At 43.1% G+C, this 18,824-nt stretch overlaps 1 protein-coding gene across 2 annotated transcripts in view; it reads right to left on the bottom strand.

The window, feature by feature from the left end:
• ANKDD1B (ankyrin repeat and death domain containing 1B) overlaps positions 1–18,824 on the bottom strand; it is a 69,335-nt gene that overhangs the window by 14,120 nt on the left and 36,391 nt on the right. For both annotated transcript variants that reach the window (XM_068271721.1, XM_068271722.1), the window contains 7 exons: positions 17,427–17,525; positions 14,905–15,009; positions 11,816–11,914; positions 9,382–9,480; positions 8,499–8,597; positions 5,278–5,376; positions 4,250–4,345 (listed from right to left, as the gene is read on the bottom strand). In XM_068271721.1, coding sequence (XP_068127822.1) covers positions 4,250–4,345; positions 5,278–5,376; positions 8,499–8,597; positions 9,382–9,480; positions 11,816–11,914; positions 14,905–15,009; positions 17,427–17,525 — 696 coding nt within the window. The remainder of the gene's footprint in view (positions 1–4,249; positions 4,346–5,277; positions 5,377–8,498; positions 8,598–9,381; positions 9,481–11,815; positions 11,915–14,904; positions 15,010–17,426; positions 17,526–18,824) is intronic.

Raw genomic sequence — 18,824 nt, 5'->3', positions numbered from 1 at the left:
TTAGGTGGGTAAAGCAGGGGAAATGATCAAAAGATGCAATTCACAAATGAGTAGCTATGACGGACATCCTTCTCCTTTGATGAGCTCTCCTCTGCATACAATTAAACTCCTACATAAGTAATTCAAACGTTTCCATCCTCCCATCTAAAATACCTCACAGAATTACTTTACGGACAAGAAATCAGCTGGTCTAATCTCTGTCAGAAAAAGTGGGCGTGGTTACTCCTTGTTTGCCTTTGTGAATTGTGTAATTACTGAATGTTACCAGGTCTAAAAATAGGTCTAAAACATTACACCAAACCATCAGTAGACTAAAAATCTATCTGTAGACTAGTCTAAACTGCTGAATTGAGGCCATGTAGAGAATATGTTAAAGAGAACCCGAGGTGGGATTTAATTATGCTAGTGGGGCACAGAGGCTGGTTGTGCACACTAACACCAGCCTCTGTTGCCCCATGGTGTGCCTCCAAGACCCCCCTGCGCGCCGCTATACCTCCCGCAGTGCTGGTGACACACAGCGTGTCGCCAGCACAATGTTTACCTCTGCCTGTCTGTTAGTGCCGCTCCCCCGCTTCCTCCGTATCGGCGCTACTCGCCCGCGTCACTTCCCTCCAATCAGCGGGAGGGAAGGGACGCGGGCTGGTAGTGCCGATATGGAGGAGGCGGGGGAGCGGCGCTAACAGACAGGCAGAGGTAAACATTGTGCTGGCGACATGCTGCGTGTCGCCAGCACTGCGGGGGGTATAGCGGCGCGCAGTGGGGTCTTGGAGGCACACCATGGGGCAACAGAGGCTGGTGTTAGTGTGCACAACCAGCCTCTGTACCCCACTAGCATAATTAAATCCCACCTCGGGTTCTCTTTAAACGTGACCTAAGGGATACTATTGTTCCAAAAAAAAATGTTTAAATCGCTAAACATCCTTTTCTGTTCAAAATGGGCCCACAGTCATGTGGCCACCTTGCTAAAGCTTGTCTTTTAATTTTGGAATCTCACTAGAACCATGTAGATCCTGGATATCTTCATAGTGCCACCATCAGAGGGGTGCTAGACCTGGGGAATTTGTGTAAAGAGCTTGGTGGTTTTAGGCTTCTTGCACACTGCAAGCGATTCAGATTCAGATTCCGCTTTTTAATCTGTTTTTACATCCGATTCAGATTCCGATTTGCAGTTTGCTCCCTGCACACTGCAAATCGGAATCTGAATCGGATGTAAAAACAGATTAAAAAGCGGAATCTGAATCGGAATCGGTTGCAGTGTGCAAGAAGCCTTAAGAAGGTTGTTGAACCTTCTTAAAACCACCAAGCTTCACCATAGACTTCCGTTTTCCCATCCCTTATGTGCACAACCTTTTTGTCTACCCTGTGTACCTTTATCCCCCTCCTTCTGGGTTCCAGCTATCCCCATCCATCACCTACTTGCCACTGTTGTGCTCCACCTTAGTCTTGCCTCTCCCAACTCTACACCCAGTTAGTGAAGACACAAGTATTTGGACAGTGAAAGGCAAAGTACTCCCCACATTTGCAAAGAATAGTGCTGTGTAACCAAAACCAAAAGTGAGATCCACACGTAAGAGCCTCATAACTAGTCACAGTCAGTGACCTCATAGTTCAGTTAGTGGTTACACTGCAGTCCTGGTTCAGCCATTAGTCTTAATGTAATAAGAATTAGAGTGCATTCCCAGTCATGTTTATGGTCACGCTACACTCCCGGCCCAGCCAGTGGTCATATAGCAATCAGCGTGAGGGTTTCTGTAAATCATCAAAATTATTAAAAAAATTTAGTGATTGCATTGCAGTCCCAGCCTCTCAGTAAAAATGAGACTTTCAATGGTCCCAGTGATAGTCAGAGTCTCTATAAGTGGTGACAGTGAGGATGGAGACTGTCCATGCTTGCTGATTTGTCAGATTGAGAGCACTGCAAAGCTGTAGACAAAATATGGCGATCCCTATGAGAGAAAAGTTGGGGACATGCATCACAGGATGCCTTTCAAAGCTGGGAGCATAATGTCTGGGTAACTGGTGAGCTGAGACACACTTTGGTAGATACTGGAAACTGGAAAGATAGGGAGCAAACACAAATATGTTGGGGTCGGTGTCACGGACAGTTGCATGGCCGCAGACGAGTCCTTGAACAGCCCGTGAAGAAAATGCGATCGCAATCGATTCTCTGCATCGATTGCGATTAAGATTGATAGAATCTGGGCTCTCTCTTCCTCTCCGCAGAGAACTAGCAGTAACTTAGGTGTAGGGTGCTGTCACGGAACAGCGGTGAGAAACGCAAGCGAATCTGGAAGATTCGCAGTCGATTTTTCTGATTTCCAGGTTAGATTTGTGTAGTCATGGCAAGCGATCAGAAACTGACATTTCTTAGTTTAAAAGACAGTGTTTTTTTTTTCTCCTTCCACCAAAAGGCAGGAGCCTGCGACAGAGTGTCCCTGGCACCCAGCTGTGTGGCCCATCCATCAGATGAAGTTGATAAGCAGCATGGCAGAACCAATTTATTGGGGAAAAAGTCAGACTCTCTGGCTACAGTCCCAGCAGTGGAGCTGACACGTAGCTTGCTGCCCTAAGCTTCAAAAGAGCCTTCACCTAGAAATTACCTGCTGTAAATCCCAGATGTATATAATATTCCATAAACTGCTATATGTGTCATATTTCCTGTGTTGCCAGGCTGGCAGGCCATCCAAACTCAAAAGGCATGCCGGGCCAGGTCTGGCGCTGGTACTGGAAAAGATTCAGAACATTCTGAGGTAAAGACTGTCCGTTAGGCAGTTCGAAAGTGCCCTGGTGATACCCCACCCTGGTATGTATAAAACATTTACTTTATTCTAGCTCTGGTACACTTTAGTAACACTAATGTGTAGATGTCCCTTTCAAAGTAAGGTCAACCTGTTTTTCAGTGAGATCTTCTCACATAAACAAGAACCGCGCTGTCCTCTGATAATAATCACAACATTTGTACACCGCTTTTCTCCTGTTGGACTCAAACCGCTCAAGAGCTGCAGCCACAAAGGACACTCTCAAGGGGCTACCCTGCAGTTTTACGGAGTCTTGCTCTCGGACTTCTTACTGAATAGGTACTGACCCTAACCATGATTCAAACCCTGGTCTCCCAGGTTAAAAGGCAAAGTCATTAGCTAGTACACTATCCAGTCACTCCAGCTCTGAGAACCCATATGTTGGAAGACTGTACTCAATCCACCCACACCAACCCATGACTCTCCTCTTTGTGTTAACGTTGATTACTGGATGTGCAATAAGACTACTGACAGAAAGGATCACATGAGCTTAACTTAGCAAAGATTTAAGGTAGTGTGAATAATTGCTGGTGTTTATTTGCAAACCAAGAATAACTACCAATAGAGATAAGCAAGAGGCTGAACAGAGTTTGATACAGATATTTCCACACAGGAAACAAACGTTTTTTTTTGCTAAATTTGTGTATGTAGCGTACCTAAACCCAGGACTTCCTCTCTGCTCTAATAGATAAGCAACAGCATAATAACCTTTACAGAAAAACATTTCCTTGTTACAGCTTAGAGAACTCCTTAAGAGATGCTGCAGTGTAGTTACTTCCTGGTTTACTGGGAACACAGAAAGGGTTAAACTCCCATGTTTAAAGGGTTAAACTCCCTAAACACATCAGACAGAGATGACAGGTCAAATTACAGTGGCTCATACTTCCAGATAAGGGAGAATTAAGGCGCATACACACGCTAGACTTTTTCAAACTGGGGGTCCTCAGACCCACCCACGGGGTGGTCGTTCTGACGACAGTTCCACGTGAATACAGGCTGTCATCAGACTGATAAGACTGATTTTGACTGATGCACTTGGCAGTCTCATCAGTCTGACGACAGCCTGTACTCCCATGGAACTGTCGTCAGACTCAGAATGACCACCCCATGGGTGGGTCTCACGACCCATAGTTTGAAGAAGTCCGGTGTGTGTACGCACCTTAAAACATGCTGTTATCTCTAAATACACACAGGTTGGGTTTATCTGTGTTTTCCTTCTCTCCTGTGGAAGAGTTTAAAGTCGTGTACACATGCCATACCGCCGCAAGCGACGGGTCCGTCAGACCCTCCCGCTGGGCAGACGTTCAGCCGACAGTAGCACATTTGTACGCACTGTCGGCAGACTGATGAGGCTGTTTCTGAACGATCCACTCAGCGGTGTACCTGCCTTACGTCCTCTTTAATTGTGTGTATCTCAGCAAGGTATTTACTGCTCCACTTTCTGGAATTACCTTCTTCCATGTGTAGTATCTTTCTGCCTTAATAATCATATCTACGATCAGGGTGTGATTGCTTCTGGCTGCCACACCGAGGGCCGTTTTCTCTTGCTGCAAAACAATAGGAAATATGGTCACAGAGCATAAATAATGCAGTGCCAAAACATAATGAACAAATGGATTTGACATTTACGGCAACAATAATGATATTTACTTTAGCTTTTTTTGTTATTGTTAAATGAAACCAAATGTCATTCCGTCAAGCTGCACTTATATAAGGCCCACATCATTTTCAGTACACAGTAGCTGTTCCCCCAGGAGTACTCATGATAGATTCAGGGCAGGGCTGGCTCTAGACTTTTTGCTGCCTGAGGCAAACTTGTGAGGATGTGCCCCCACCCCCGATTTGGAATGATCGCACACAGAGCTGGGACAAGGTCCTCCAGCACCCAAGGCTGAGACACCAAAGTGCGCCCCCCATCCCTCCCACCCCAGCCATCACACACTGATTGCTATTAGACTAACGAGGCGCCCCAGGGCCCCCAACACCTTAATCTCTAGTTATCTGGCTTGCAGTCACTGCCATGTATCCCCTTTTCTTATTTCTCGCTGCTTCAAACACAATAGGGGAATGATAGCTGAGTGAGTTGTGCGCCCCCCTCCTACACTGCGCCCTGAGGCTGGAGCCTCTCTTGCCTCTGCCTCGGCCCGGCCCTGATCGCACAGCACCCGACAATTTACTCTTCTTAAAGCGGATCCGAGATGAAGTTTTGCTGTCCTCATTTATGAGCCCTTTGCATATAGTTTCTAGGGCAATCATCCCCACAAATTCTTTTTTTAATCATTATTATGCCCAAATACTTTCATAAATTCATAAAGCCACTCCCCCCAGCCCCTTTTGCGCCTCAGGACAGTTAAGTGACTAGACAATATATTCTGTACAGCGCTGCGGATGATGTCTGCGCTATATAAATACTAAATAATAATAATAATGCATGCTACAATACTGCTGAGAAACACTAGAATAAAGCAAGCAATATTACCTTGTCTTTAAGGCTGAGCTTACAGCCACTTGTAAGAAGAGTCTCCACCAAATCAGTGTTTTTAAGTTCTGCAGCCAAATGCAAAGGAGTCTGTAGTCTCTATTAATGCATGTGAATGGAAAGAAAGGGTTGGATTAAAGTTCAGCAGACATTCACTGGTTAATGGAAAAAAATAAGTGATGTGTAAACCAAAGACAAAGAGCTAAATAAACAGCTTAAATAAAGGGGGTTCTCGGCTTACACCGGGGATGTGTTCCAGTCATAAATTACACAATAGTTTGCCATTCCAAAAACATACGGATAAGTTAATTGGCTCCCCCTAAAATTGGCCCTAGACTACAGTACTTACACTACATAATATAGACATATGGCAATGGTAGGGATTAGATTGTGAGCTCCTTTGAGGGACAGTTAGTGACAAGATATATATATATATACACTGTACAGCGCTGCGTAATATGTCAACGCTATATAAATACTAAATAATAATAATAATAATAATTCCTTTCTATAATTATGTTTCACATTCAAGTGACACTGACTTTGCCATCTCAGTTCACATTGCAGATCATATTGTACAGAGAAGCCCCTCCTATATTGGGCTTCCAGCACAAGTCCAAACCAGAGGGCATATGTATGCAGAGGATCAAATGTTAGCAAATCTCAATAAGCAGAGTTCATAAATAAGAAGACTTTCATGCCTGGTGTAATTATTGCATTCCCCGCCCATTTAAAAATGGAGAAACTGTATTTTTTTTCCTTATTTTTCATTTTAAAAGCATAAAAAAAGAGAATAATTCCTACAAAAAATACCCCCCACAAAAAGCCTGAAAAATATATATATTTTAGGTGTGATACGTAGTGATAAAGTTATTGCCGAATGAATGGAAGCAGAGCTGAAATGTGAAAATTGCTTGTATCCATAAGGTGAAAACAACCCCATGGTCAGAAGTGGTTAAAAGGAAATAAATATGACAGCTTTCATATACCTCTCACTTTAGGTGTCCTTTAAATCCCTAAAAGGACCATATGAAAGTCCGATAACAAACTATGCAAGTAGTGACATCCATGGGTGTAACAATCACCTCTGCGACCCCTGCCATAGCAAGGGGGTATGGAGGCTTTGGGGGCCCCCGCCTCCCTCCTCTCCACAACCGAAAGTGCAGCCAATTAGTAAAGAAACCTCCCCATTCGCCCACAAAAACCATGTGCAGGAGAGTGTGTAATTTTTTCCTGCTTCCAGGCGCTACTTCACTGCAGAACACTCTCTGCTGCCATTTGCCGGCTCCGGAAGAAGTGACCCGCATGGGGTTCGGTTCGGGGACCAAGGGGGCCCTATGCTATCATTTTTGCCAGGTGAGCCTATTAAGTCTAGTTATGCCCCTGGTGACATCAAATACAGATACACTCTCTAAATAACAATTAACACAACTCAGAATATAGACTAAAAGTACAAACAGCTAACACCAAATGATGGTTGACATGAAAAAGCATAATAGTAAAAATGAGACCAAACCGAGTCTGTTAGAAAGTCCCTTATAAATCTGAAGCTTGATGATGATGATGCATTTTGTGGCCAATGGCCACTTCCTCAGAAACCCCCTGAACAATGAAACCACTGTGGCCCTAGGGAATTACAATGTCAATGCAAACAAGGTCCATTCCGGTGCCATACTGAGTGGAGGAGACGTTTCTGAAGTACAAATGGGACATTTCCTACATGCAGTACTGCACCTCATTTTAAGACTGTATTCATCTTTGTTTACATGCTCATGTAACCCCCACACCCGAGTCATGCAAGAAACCCGGATTGAAGGGTCACTCTGATTTTATGATTTACAGGTTGTCTGAGGTAATTGTCATATTTGGCCATGAAATGTGTCAGGATACATCCAGTGCACTTCTTTAGCTGGGATTTTTTATTGTGCTAAAAATGTATTTGTGACTTTCATAGAATGGATTTGTTATCAATATTCCTATTGTGCTTCTCTATGACAACCATCATTTGATGCCAACAGTTTGTCATTTTTAGTCTATGTTCCACAGTGTGTCCATTATTATTATTTAGAGAGTGTATAAGAATTTTCTGTCCCTACTTATATCGTTTGTTATTGGATCTCCATATGGTTCTTTTAGCGGCTTACATTGAGTTATGCTAAGTAAATGTATGACTGCAAACAATAAACGCCTATAAAATCATAATACATTAATATTCAAATGTATATGGACAATATACAGTATATATATATATATATATATATATATATATATATATATATATATATATATATATATATATATATATATATATATAAAACTCCCCGTTATCCAGAACGCGGAACTCAGGCAATCAGAAGTCTCAACTAACTGGCATTCCTGAGTGGGGTAATTAGGCTGAACTTTTGGGGGATGTTGAACTTTTGGGGGATGTTGAGAGAAGGAACTACTCACCGATCATCCATCCACCTTCTTCAATGTATCCTACACCTCCCAGCGGCTTTCCGGCATCCATGGCTGGCTCCTGGCGTGCAGGTCACATGACACACTGAAAGCCATACACTGTGAATACTGAGGATGCAGGAAAGCCACTGGGAACTGCAGGATGCGTAGAAGATGGCGCCTTCACGATTGGTGAGTAGTTCCTGCTGCTCGGTTGGGGGGGGGGGGGGGGAGGAGTGCTTTTAACGCCAGTTCTGAAGGCAAGACTCTCAGTAAGGAGTTCAAGGCAAGACTTCCTACCACTGCAGGGTGGCCTCTTGAGCTCGTCCCAGTGCCTGCAGCTCTTGAGTGCTTTAAAGAGACACTGAAGCGAAAAAAAATTATGATATAATGAATTGGCTGTGTAGTACGGATAATTACTAGAACATTAGTAGCAAAGACAATATTCTCATATTTTTATTTTCAGTTATATAGCTTTTTTTTTTTTTTAATAACATTGCGTCATTCTCTAATAATTCTCTAAGAAAATACAGTGACTGACAGTTGAGATCACAAGCTTCAGAAGACAGAGCTCTCTGTGACTTTGAAAGTCGTGGAGCTCAGTGGCTCATTTGTATAGATAACAACTGGAGTCTCTTAACTCCAGGGGTCACATTGGAGGTTCAGGGGACAGAGAGGGTACAGTGTCTGGCTTGAGAACAGACTCAGGAACCTGCAGTCCCTACTACCTGTATGCTTTTTTTTTTTTTCAACAGTCCAGCTATAATACAAATGACACTTACAGCGTTGACTGTGTTAATATCATATCCACCCTCCAGAAGCACATCCACTACATCCATGTGATCTTTTAGGATGGCCAGGTGGATGGGAGGGTTCTTTTCCTGTAATAAAAAATAAATTAATTAATATAAATCTACACACACATTAAATTAGTGCACAAATTATAATTATTTCTCATATGCTTGCAGCTTGGTCTACCTTATATCCCCTCTACAAGACTCAAAACACAACACATACATTTTAAAATAATATATATTTATAATATAATAATATTTATCATGTCCAAACAACAGATGATACGTGAATTATTTCCAAAAACAGTTCATGATAACAGAAAAAAAGATTTATAGGAACTGTATGGAAAACAACATAATGAGTAAAATTGCTTTTTTTTTTTTTTTTTTTTTTTTTTTTTTTACAATATTCATTTATAGATTATTTAGTCAGTGTTTGTCCACTGTATAGTCTTTTCTCACCCCGATTTACACTCTGAAATTGACATCTTTAGTACTGGCAGGTGATCTCTGTGGAATGTCTGTTTACGCTGTGTTCTTAAGCCAGTACAAATAATACCTAGTCTCCCAGAATGCTCTGGGAGGAAAATTCCACATAGCTAAACAGCCCAGGCTGTGACATCACTGGTAGGGGAAGGAAACCTATTAATAAACATCAATATATATTTATAGGAAATGTTTCTGATGATGAAACCAGGATATTTAATGTATAAGTGTGTATCCTGAATAATTTACTACATTGTACTATATGTCATTACAGTGGCTTAATTAAATCAAAGTTTGTTGGTTTGATGTCAACATATCTGGATAATCAAATGTAATGGTTCTGGTCAACATAAATGAAATGTAAATTATAAAGCTCTTTACTTACGTTGGGTTTAGGGATGAGGTCAATGTTGTTCCTCAGGAGGAAGGTGACCAAGGATACATAACCCTTCTCGGCTGCAATGTGCAATGCTGTGTAGTCATCCTGAAAATAAGTATATTGTAAGCAGCATTTACTGCACCGCTGTAGTCAAGATAATGTATTAGCCCAACTTCAGACAAAACTTTTACTTAAGTTTTGGAGTTTAAGTATAAAACATATTTTGGGTATTTATTGCTGTTTTGATTTCCACTGGGGATGTTCCTCATTTCCCGACCAGACAGATGTTGGATAACATTCAGCAATCACAGACGGTTCTTTCATAAAGCAACATGAATCATGTGCTTCAGGGCGGCAACAATTAGAGGGTGGCAAGAGGCGGCTCCCGTCACCAAATGTCCCCCTCCTCGCACTTTCCGTCTCCCCCTCCCTAGATGCGCGGCACCACTTCACTCACCTGCTCTCAGAGTTTCAGCAATGGCATCTTCATCCGCCCATCCATCATCTGTATCCATGGCTACAGTGGTGCCTCATGTGGCCTGTTACGTGCTGCTGAGTTACATGAGGCGCTGCTGTAGTCAGAGAGGAAGCAGGACTTTATGTGTGTGGCTGTTAAGCCCATTGCTAAACTGCTGAGAGCGGGTAAGTGATGCGGTGCCAGTGCAGCACATACCCGGCATCCTGGGGATCAGATGTTGAGGGCCAGCCGGGAGGAGATGCTGTCTTGGAGGAAGCAGAGGAGGGGTAAGCGTAGCACCAGTGCAATGCACAGCCCGATGTGTCTTTCCTCTCCAGTCCGGCTTTGCACACTCGGGGGGGTCGTCCTCACAGCATATTGCTTCAGTCCGCAAAATGTCTGTCAGCAGCAATAGACAGATGCAAAAAAAATTGCGGAATCAGGAAGAGGTAGACCTCCAGTCAGGGGTTTGCAGATATACCTCAGCTCAACCACTATTGTAGTTTTTGGTATGTTCTGGACAGAAGATGAGGGTATTTATCCCCAACAGTGACACAGATATCAGTAACAACCAGACAGAGGTTGAATGTTTTGGGGTCCTTTTCAGTATAAAAAAAAATGTGTCTGGAAAAAATTAATTTACAGAAATAAATATTTCTGCTAATTCTATGTTTGTGAAGGAGGTGGAAAGGTAAGGCAAATAAGAATATATTCCATATACAGAACAAAATACTTAACATAAAGATCCAAATAATATATAGGTACTGCCAGAATTCAATGAGTAAGGCCTCTTTCATATAAGCAGCTGAAGGCTGCTCTCTAGCGCTTCTTATGGCCCAGTAACAGCTCAGGACAGAGGGGCCCCCCTGGAGTCACATCAGATGCGACCTTGTAACATCACCTCATGGCAAGTGCTGACACACGTTATGGTGTTACAGATGTTGCCATTCGGCTGCATTTTAATTGCACCCAAATGCCGCTTGTGGGACTGGGCAGCAGACAAGAAGACAGGGCCGTAGCAATAGGGGTTGCAGAGGTAGCGACCGCATCGGGGCCCTTGGGCCAGAGGGGCCCTATTGGGCTCTCCTTCAAGCACAATATTAGCTCTCTATTTTTCCTGTGCTGGTAATAATCACTTCTATAGATGCTCTAAATACTTGTAATCATTAACAAACTGCCCCTGATTCCCTTCTTTCACCTCCAACACTGTGGTTGTCCTTGGCAGGTTTTGGTGGCCGTATCAATTGTTATGTATAGAGTGCTGGGGGGGGGCCCCATGTAAAACTTGCACCGGGGCCCATAGCTCCTTAGCTACGCCACTGCAAACTGCCTGACAAGTGTGCAGTCCTCCCATCTGAAAGAGACCTAAAGGAAAGTGCTGCTGTGATTGTTATCATTGCATTTACCTTCTGTAATGAAGCACACACGCCAAATGCTAAGGACTGGAGCATTGTAAATATATTACAAATTACTGAATAAAAAACTGGTAACTGTGAGCTGTATTATCAGGGGCCTGATGCAGAAGTCAGCACAGAGGTGGGACTTCTGGATTGGAGGGGATAGGTCATCCTGCAGATGGCTCTATAATGGGTCTTCAGATTTTCTTGAGAGCCTTATATTGTGGACCTTTACCACAACCTTGCAGACTGCAGTATATTTAGTGAAAATGCCACATTTTGTAAAAAAATTTAAATAATTTATTTTTTTTTGATAATTTTTAGAAAACAGAATTTGCCAATTTTGACCATCTTTAGAAAAAAGAAAACACTCAGCTTATTGTAGTGGATAAGGGACCACATAGGGCAGCACTTGAATTGTGGACCTTGACTCTTCAATCACAATGACCTCAGGGTAGTGCAGACAGTCATTTTTTTTTTCAGCAGACCAGTTAATCTATGTTGCCTGTATAGTTTGTATCTGATTCAAAATAGCTACATTTTCCTATTTGAGGGTTTTGAAGACATTTTCTTTAAAAACACCTACATATGTTGCAGCATTAATGTTGCATCCATCCTGTAGGAAGAGATCAGCACATTTTTCGTGTCCTCCTTCCACTGCCAGGTAAAATGACGAGGCTCCATTCTATGGAGGAAACAGGAAAAATTGTACACTTTAGTCAGTAGATAATGTATTTGTCATATAAAAAGCATGCAAAAACAGGCAGCATGGAGACCTACAGCATATAAGCATGGCAACTGGAGTGATAGACAAGAACTAAAAGCTACCAGAAGTCAGTAGAGCAGTAGTTACGATAGGGTCTCCAGTGGTGGTAGTGCTGCTACCCTATTATCGCTACCCTCTTGGTCCTTCTTCTGGGTTCATCTTTTTTAAGTATCCTATCTATGCTTTACTTATATGCCTTGTGTTGCACTGGACCTACTCTATGTACTGTATGTATCTACTGTATATACTGTATGCACTGTACGCTAATTTGCACTATTCTGCTACTGTACTACTACCGACCCTGTTGTGCCAAAACCAATTCTGGGTACAACTCATGTTCTACTTGGCGAAATTAACTTGATTCTGATTCTGATTATGGACATCCTGGAGTGTTTCAACTGAGGATGTAAAGCATAATGCATGTATCTTAGATACATACTTTCTTATTTTACTGGGTTAAACATAGCTGTTGTGTTCTCTTTATTGTGTTGTCACTTACCTTTCTGTTTGCTGAGGCCTTTGATTTTATTTCCTGTTTAGATGTACTGTACTAGTTTATTAACTATGGTGACCTATTCCCCAGAGCTATAAACAAAAGATGCGGATTCCATTAATTCCTGGTAGTGCAGAGATGGGTAAGTATTAGTAAAAGGAAGTGTGTTGGGGGCCACCGTGCTGAAGCTGAAATTTGGGTGTCAGGTTGAAGGGCTCATTAAAGGGGAACTTCAGCCTAAACAAACATACTGTCATTAAGCTACATTAGTTATGTTAATTAGAATAGATAGGTAATATAATTTTTTACCCACCCTGTTTTAAAAGAACAGGCAAATGTTTGATTCATGGGGGCTGCCATCTTTGTCATGGGGCAGCCATCTTTTTGGTTGAAAGGAGGTGACAAGGAGCAGGAAACACAGTTCCAACTGTCCTGTGTCCTGATAACCCCTCCCAGCTGCACACGCTAGGCTTCAAATGTCAAATTCAAAATGTAAAAAAAAAAATTTGCACCAAAACAGCAGAACGAGAGCAACAACATCAGAAATCCCATCATGCTTTGCACAGCATCAGGGGAAAAAAGCCCGGGCAGTTTTCTTCTGTGCAGCTAAAAATGAGGCTTGGATAAGCGAAACAAAGTTCTGATGTTGTGAAACTGTTAAAGAAACACCAGGCCTTTTCAGTGCTGCCGAGTTGATTTTTAGTCCGGAGGTTCACTTTAAAGGATGGAGGAGTAAACTTGGACATGAGCACAATGATTTTCTTCAATGCAAGAAGCTATGGAAAGATGTTGTTAAGTGAGGAATTAAGGAAGATAGTTATGGAATTTAAGATTAGCCATCAGAAAGATGGTCTTCTTCAAGGCAGGAAGATAAGGATTGACATCAGGAAGGTGGTCTTCTTCAGGGCAGGAAGTTAAAGGACATCCGAGGAGAGAGGGATACGGAGGCTGCCATATTTATTTCCTTTTTAGCAACACCTGTTGCCTGGCTGTCCTGCTGATCCACGGCCTCTAATACTCGTAGCCATAGACCCTGAACAAGCATGCAGCAGACGAGGTACTCTGACTCAGCTGATTCAGGTTTTACTGGATTAGCCATAGGCTTGTTCCAGGGTTTTGACTCAGGCTCTTCTTATGCCAGATGATCAACAGGGCTGCCAGGCAACTGGTATTGTTTACAAGGAAATAAATATGGCAGCCTCCATATACCTCTCACCTCAGGTTCCCTTTAAGGTAAGACATCAGGAAGGTGGTCTTCTTCAAGACAAGTTAAGAAGAAGTTAAGATTTGACAATAAGAAGACAACTTCCATTTAGTGTAGGAAGTTGTTTTTTGTTAAGAGGGAGTTTAAGGTTAAACATCAGGAAGGGGGTTTCTGTTTATTATTTATTTAAGAGAATAAACCACTGGTGTCAAAAACACAATTACCTACCTAAGTCTTGTCACTGGGCTCATGTTCAAAGAATCTCATTTTTGTTGTTTTATGTCATTTGGGGATTGCAGTACGAAATATACTGCAATCCCCAAATGACATAAAACAACAAAAATGGGATTGAAATAATCCTCATCAGAATTCTGAGTTTCATTCAATTCGCACATGATAAATTTCTACATAAAAAAGCAGTTGGGTGTTCTACTAAAGGAGTAACACTTCACTTTCCTAATGCCCGGTCTGAATAGACTGAACATAATGCTGCAGGGAAATCCTGCAGTTGGAGCCTTTAACAAGTATCCAAATTATGCAAATCACTTTAACAGGAACTTTTTATTGGTCCATCACCATATACACACAATTTATAAGGGAAGACGCCCGAGAGCCCAGTATAGTGTAGTATGTACTGTAAATTGGGAATGGAAGGTAAGTATAGGTAGGTTATACTCACAAACAAGGGTTACCATCCAGGTAACCACTATGAAGGCAGGTGAGGAGATTAGACCTGTCCCCACTCAGGATTAAGAAGTCGCTCTCTGTAGATCGGGAAAAAAGAAGAATTCCCCTCCACCAGGGGTGGAAACAACTGCAAAAGTAGTACAGAGGCGCCAACAGGGTAAAAACAATATTTCTTTAAAATGGATAAAATGAAGTAGGTAGCGGTGGACTTACCCCTCCAAAACAGACACAAAAATTGCTGTTTTAAGCAAAAATCAGTTTATTTACATACTCCGAACAAGGTGCAACGCGTTTCGCGGGTATATCCCACTTCCTCAGGCAATAAATAGGAGCATATCACCAATGCGGTCCGGTACATAGCCTGTAAGATATGCAAGTCTCTAATTTGCTGGTCATGATCATGATGTGATCACAGCAAATCAGAGCTTTCCAAATCTACCAGCTGAACAATCACATGCATCTCCATGAGTTCTCCTAGACATGACCTTCACTTCTTCTCATGCAGATGGCTTGGCTAGTAAATACCTGGTTTGGGATGTCTTTATCGTTATCTTCCCATTCCTCCAAAAGAACCCTTAAAACTGTCTCATGCCCGTTAGTTGCCGCTAGATGCAGAGCTGTGTTACCATCCTGCAAGGTAGATAATAGGGTACACAATGAAACAGTTACAGTAGTGGTTCACCAATACTTTGATTACATTTTACAAAAACAACAACAAAACAAGGCTGGCTTGTACACTATTGTTTTTAATTTTATTGTAGATTCCCATGCAGTTTAGTTAGGAGGGGGGCAGATGAGAGGGAATATCCTGCACTCTGGTGCCCCCTGCTGGCCATATAGCCATTGTCTATATGCAACTGAAGCCCTCTCCAACGACTGGCTGAATTTGCTCAGCCTCTGCTTAATTGATTACTGCAGACTAGGTGTAACGTGTGTGTGCACTTCTTATTGGCTTATAAGGGCTCTTTCACATCTGACAACGCGAACAGGAGCCGTTCTCCTGCACGCGTTGTCTGCCTGCGGCGTGTCGTCGGGTATCTGCGGTGCGACGCAATCAGCGGCGGTAGCTGGTAATTAAACCCGACGGAAACCGCCGGCTCGCGGGTGCGTTGGAGGAAAAACTGCGCCGGGGTGCGTCGGAACCGCAACGCATCGAAACGCAGCGTCGAGTGTGAAAGGTAAAATGAAAGTCTAGGGACTTTCATCTTACCTTGGTTAACGCAAACGGCTTCCGTTTGCGTTAACGCAGAAAGTCTGCCCTAATGTGAAAGAGCCCTAAGCAGTCTGCAGGCTTTATAAAGCAGCAGAGGACTGTTTGGGAGTGAGTATTTCCCTTTGTGTGTTTGGTAAAACATTTGTAAAGCACTTTTTTCCCATAGGACCCATAACTAAGAATTTAGAAATACTATGGGGTCCATTCATAAAGCTTACTTATTTTTCACCTTAACTGTAAAGAGATCTAATGCATGAGATAAACAAATAAGGAGAGAGAATTCATGAGAAAAAAGGCTTCTGCAGGCGCAAAAGATCCCAAACTCTCCAGGTTGGCATTTGCAATAGAGGGGACACCGGGAGACCAGCTGAGAGCGGAGCTTTGGCAGGGGGACACATAGCCTTCCAGGGGCAGGTGGAAGCCACAGGTAAAAGGATCTCATTTTCTTTAAAATGCCTGATATCTCCTTTAACCACCCTGGCGTTCTATTAAGATCGCCAGGGCAGCTGCGGGAGGGTTTTTTTTAAATTAAAAAAAAACTATTTCATGCAGCCAACTGAAAGTTGGCTGCATGAAAGCCCACTAGAGGGCGCTCCGGAGGCGTTCTTCCGATCGCCTCCGGCGCCCAGAATAAACAAGGAAGGCCGCAATGAGCGGCCTTCCTTGTTTTGCTTAGATCGTCGCCATAGCGACGAGCGGAGTGACGTCATGGACGTCAGCCGACGTCCTGACGTCAGCCGCCTCCGATCCAGCCCTTAGCGCTGGCCGGAACTTTTTGTTCCGGCTATGCTGGGCTCAGGCGGCTGGGGGGACCCTCTTTCGCCGCTGCTCGCGGAGGATCGCCGCAGAGCGGCGGCGATCAGGCAGCACACGCGGCTGGCAAAGTGCCGGCTGCGTGTGCTGCACTTTATTTGATGAAAATCGGCCCAGCAGGGCCTGAGCGGCAGCCTCCGGCGGTGATGGACGAGCTGAGCTCATCCATACCGCCAGGCTGGTTAACTACTAGCCGACCGCATCAGGCCGATTTGTGTGACCGCGGCGGCAGCCCCAGGACCGCCTAACGCCGATCGGCGTAAAGTCCTGGGGCGGGGATTTGCAGGAGATCACGCGCCAATGCGTGCGCATCTCCCCTTGGATGACGGAGTGTCTCCCAGTGGTGATCGCAGCTAGGAGACTGTTAGACAGTGAAACCACCGTCTATTTACACTACGGCTGTCCCCTCTAGAGACTCAGGAGTGATCAGCTGTCATAGACTGATGCTTATGTCAGCCGATCCCGGTGAATGGCTGGCGGGGGGAGGGAGGAGCATTAGGGAAAATAAAAAAAAAATAGCCACATTTAAAAAAAAAATGAAATAAATATTTACAAAAATAAAAACAAACATCCTGGGAGCGATCATAGCCCACCAACATCTCTAGTCCAATCAAAATCTTTTGCACAGTGAAAAAAATGCATCTTTTCCAGGCAATAGAATTCAACCCGCAACAAAATCACAAATACACACACTACATATGCAAAACAAATGTGGGAAAAAGTAGCTAAAAAACATAATTACGTCTCAAACGAATCAATTTGCTTTTGCAAGTAGAACATCAGCCTAAGTAAGGTCCCTTATTGCAAAATGAGATCTATAGGTCTGCAGCTCATTGCAGCAATAACATTTTTGAACACAAGAATCCCTAACACTACACAGCTGCTAAATAACCTGAAAAACTTGTTGTGGCATTTGAAAAAATGTTCCCATCAAGTCGACAGCAGCACATGCCACCCTGCTGTCATATATGTCACAGCTGTATGCCTGGAGGGGACAGTTAGTGACCTGCATGTACTTTACCTTGTCCCCCTCCGATGTAAATAATCCCAGTCCCAGCAGATTGTTGATCATATTGATGTGGCCTCTCTCAGCTGCCAGGTGGAACGGTTCTCTGCCTCGCTGTAAAGTAATAAAGAAGTATTATTTATTATCAATCCCATCTTTAATAAACATACATTCAGGATGAAGATATAACAACAAGATAAAGCATTAATTAAATAAAAAATGTTTTAATGGGGAACATTTGACCAGATTGTACCTAAAGGTTATAGCAGGGGTAGGGACCCTATGGCTCGGGAGCCAGATGCGGCTCTTTTGATGGCTACATCTGGCTCGCAGATCAATCAGTAGGAGTTGATTCACTAAGCTGTGTTCAAAGTAGGCACACTACTGTTGTAGCATGCACTACTAAGTTACTTGCGCTCCCCCCAAAACTAACGGCCGCTCCAATTGTCTCGTCCTAGACCCTCTCGGGTCCAGTGACTTTGTTGGACGAGATCCCCGCACTTTGATTGGCCGAGTAGGCTGCCTGTCACTTGACAGCCAACTTTAAGGGCCCAATCACACTAGAAGCGCTTTTCTGAGCGTTTTGCGATTGATTCGCGGTTTTTAAAATCGCTCCCATTCACTTTCATTAAAATTGCGGTAAAAACCGTGGAAAAATCGCTGCAATTTTCTGCAGTTTTTACCACAATTTTAATGAAAGTGAATGGGAGCGATTTTAAAAACCGCTAATCAATCGCTAAATGCTCAGAAAAGCGCTTCTAGTGTGAATGGGCCCTGAGGGCTCCTTCACACTAGAGGCGTTTTTCACATTTTTTAAGCGCTGGCGTTTTTTCAAAATCGCCCTGAAAGTACTTACATCATTATTCTCTATGAGACAGTTCACACACACTGAGCGGTTTGTTTCCGATCCGCTCAGAAAAGTGGTGCAAGGGCCATTTTTTAGGCGATTCCGCCTCAATGGAAGGTATAAGAAAACCGCAAACGCTCACAAAATTGCTTTGTGAAGCGATTGCATTTTTAAGAATAAATACATTGTATTTATTCTTTTCCGGATCAAGGAGTTCACTTCCAGGAAGTGAAAAAAACGCAATCGCTCTGCAAAAGCGCTTAGAAAAGCGGTTCACAAAAAAAAACAAAAAAAAAAACAGCGTGCAGGTAATTGCTGGGAATCAGAGATAAAAATTGCATCAAAAAACTCCGTACGCGGATGGACACGCAAATGGAACGCAATGTAAACAATGTGAGGCCTAATATTGTTGGTCTTACATAAAATGCACACATTTACATGTATTTAGTTTGAAATATATTGTACCATGGAATTACATTTTAAAATATGTGGCATTCATGGCTCTCTCAGGTTCCTGATCCCTGGACTATAGCGTTGGAGTTTGCATCTTTCATATCCATCCTATT

This window comes from Hyperolius riggenbachi, chromosome 1 (genome assembly GCF_040937935.1).
Source record: "Hyperolius riggenbachi isolate aHypRig1 chromosome 1, aHypRig1.pri, whole genome shotgun sequence".
Classification (NCBI taxonomy): domain Eukaryota; kingdom Metazoa; phylum Chordata; class Amphibia; order Anura; family Hyperoliidae; genus Hyperolius; species Hyperolius riggenbachi.
The sequence above is the reverse complement of the archived record's forward strand: the minus strand, read 5'-3'. Positions and strand labels throughout refer to the sequence as shown.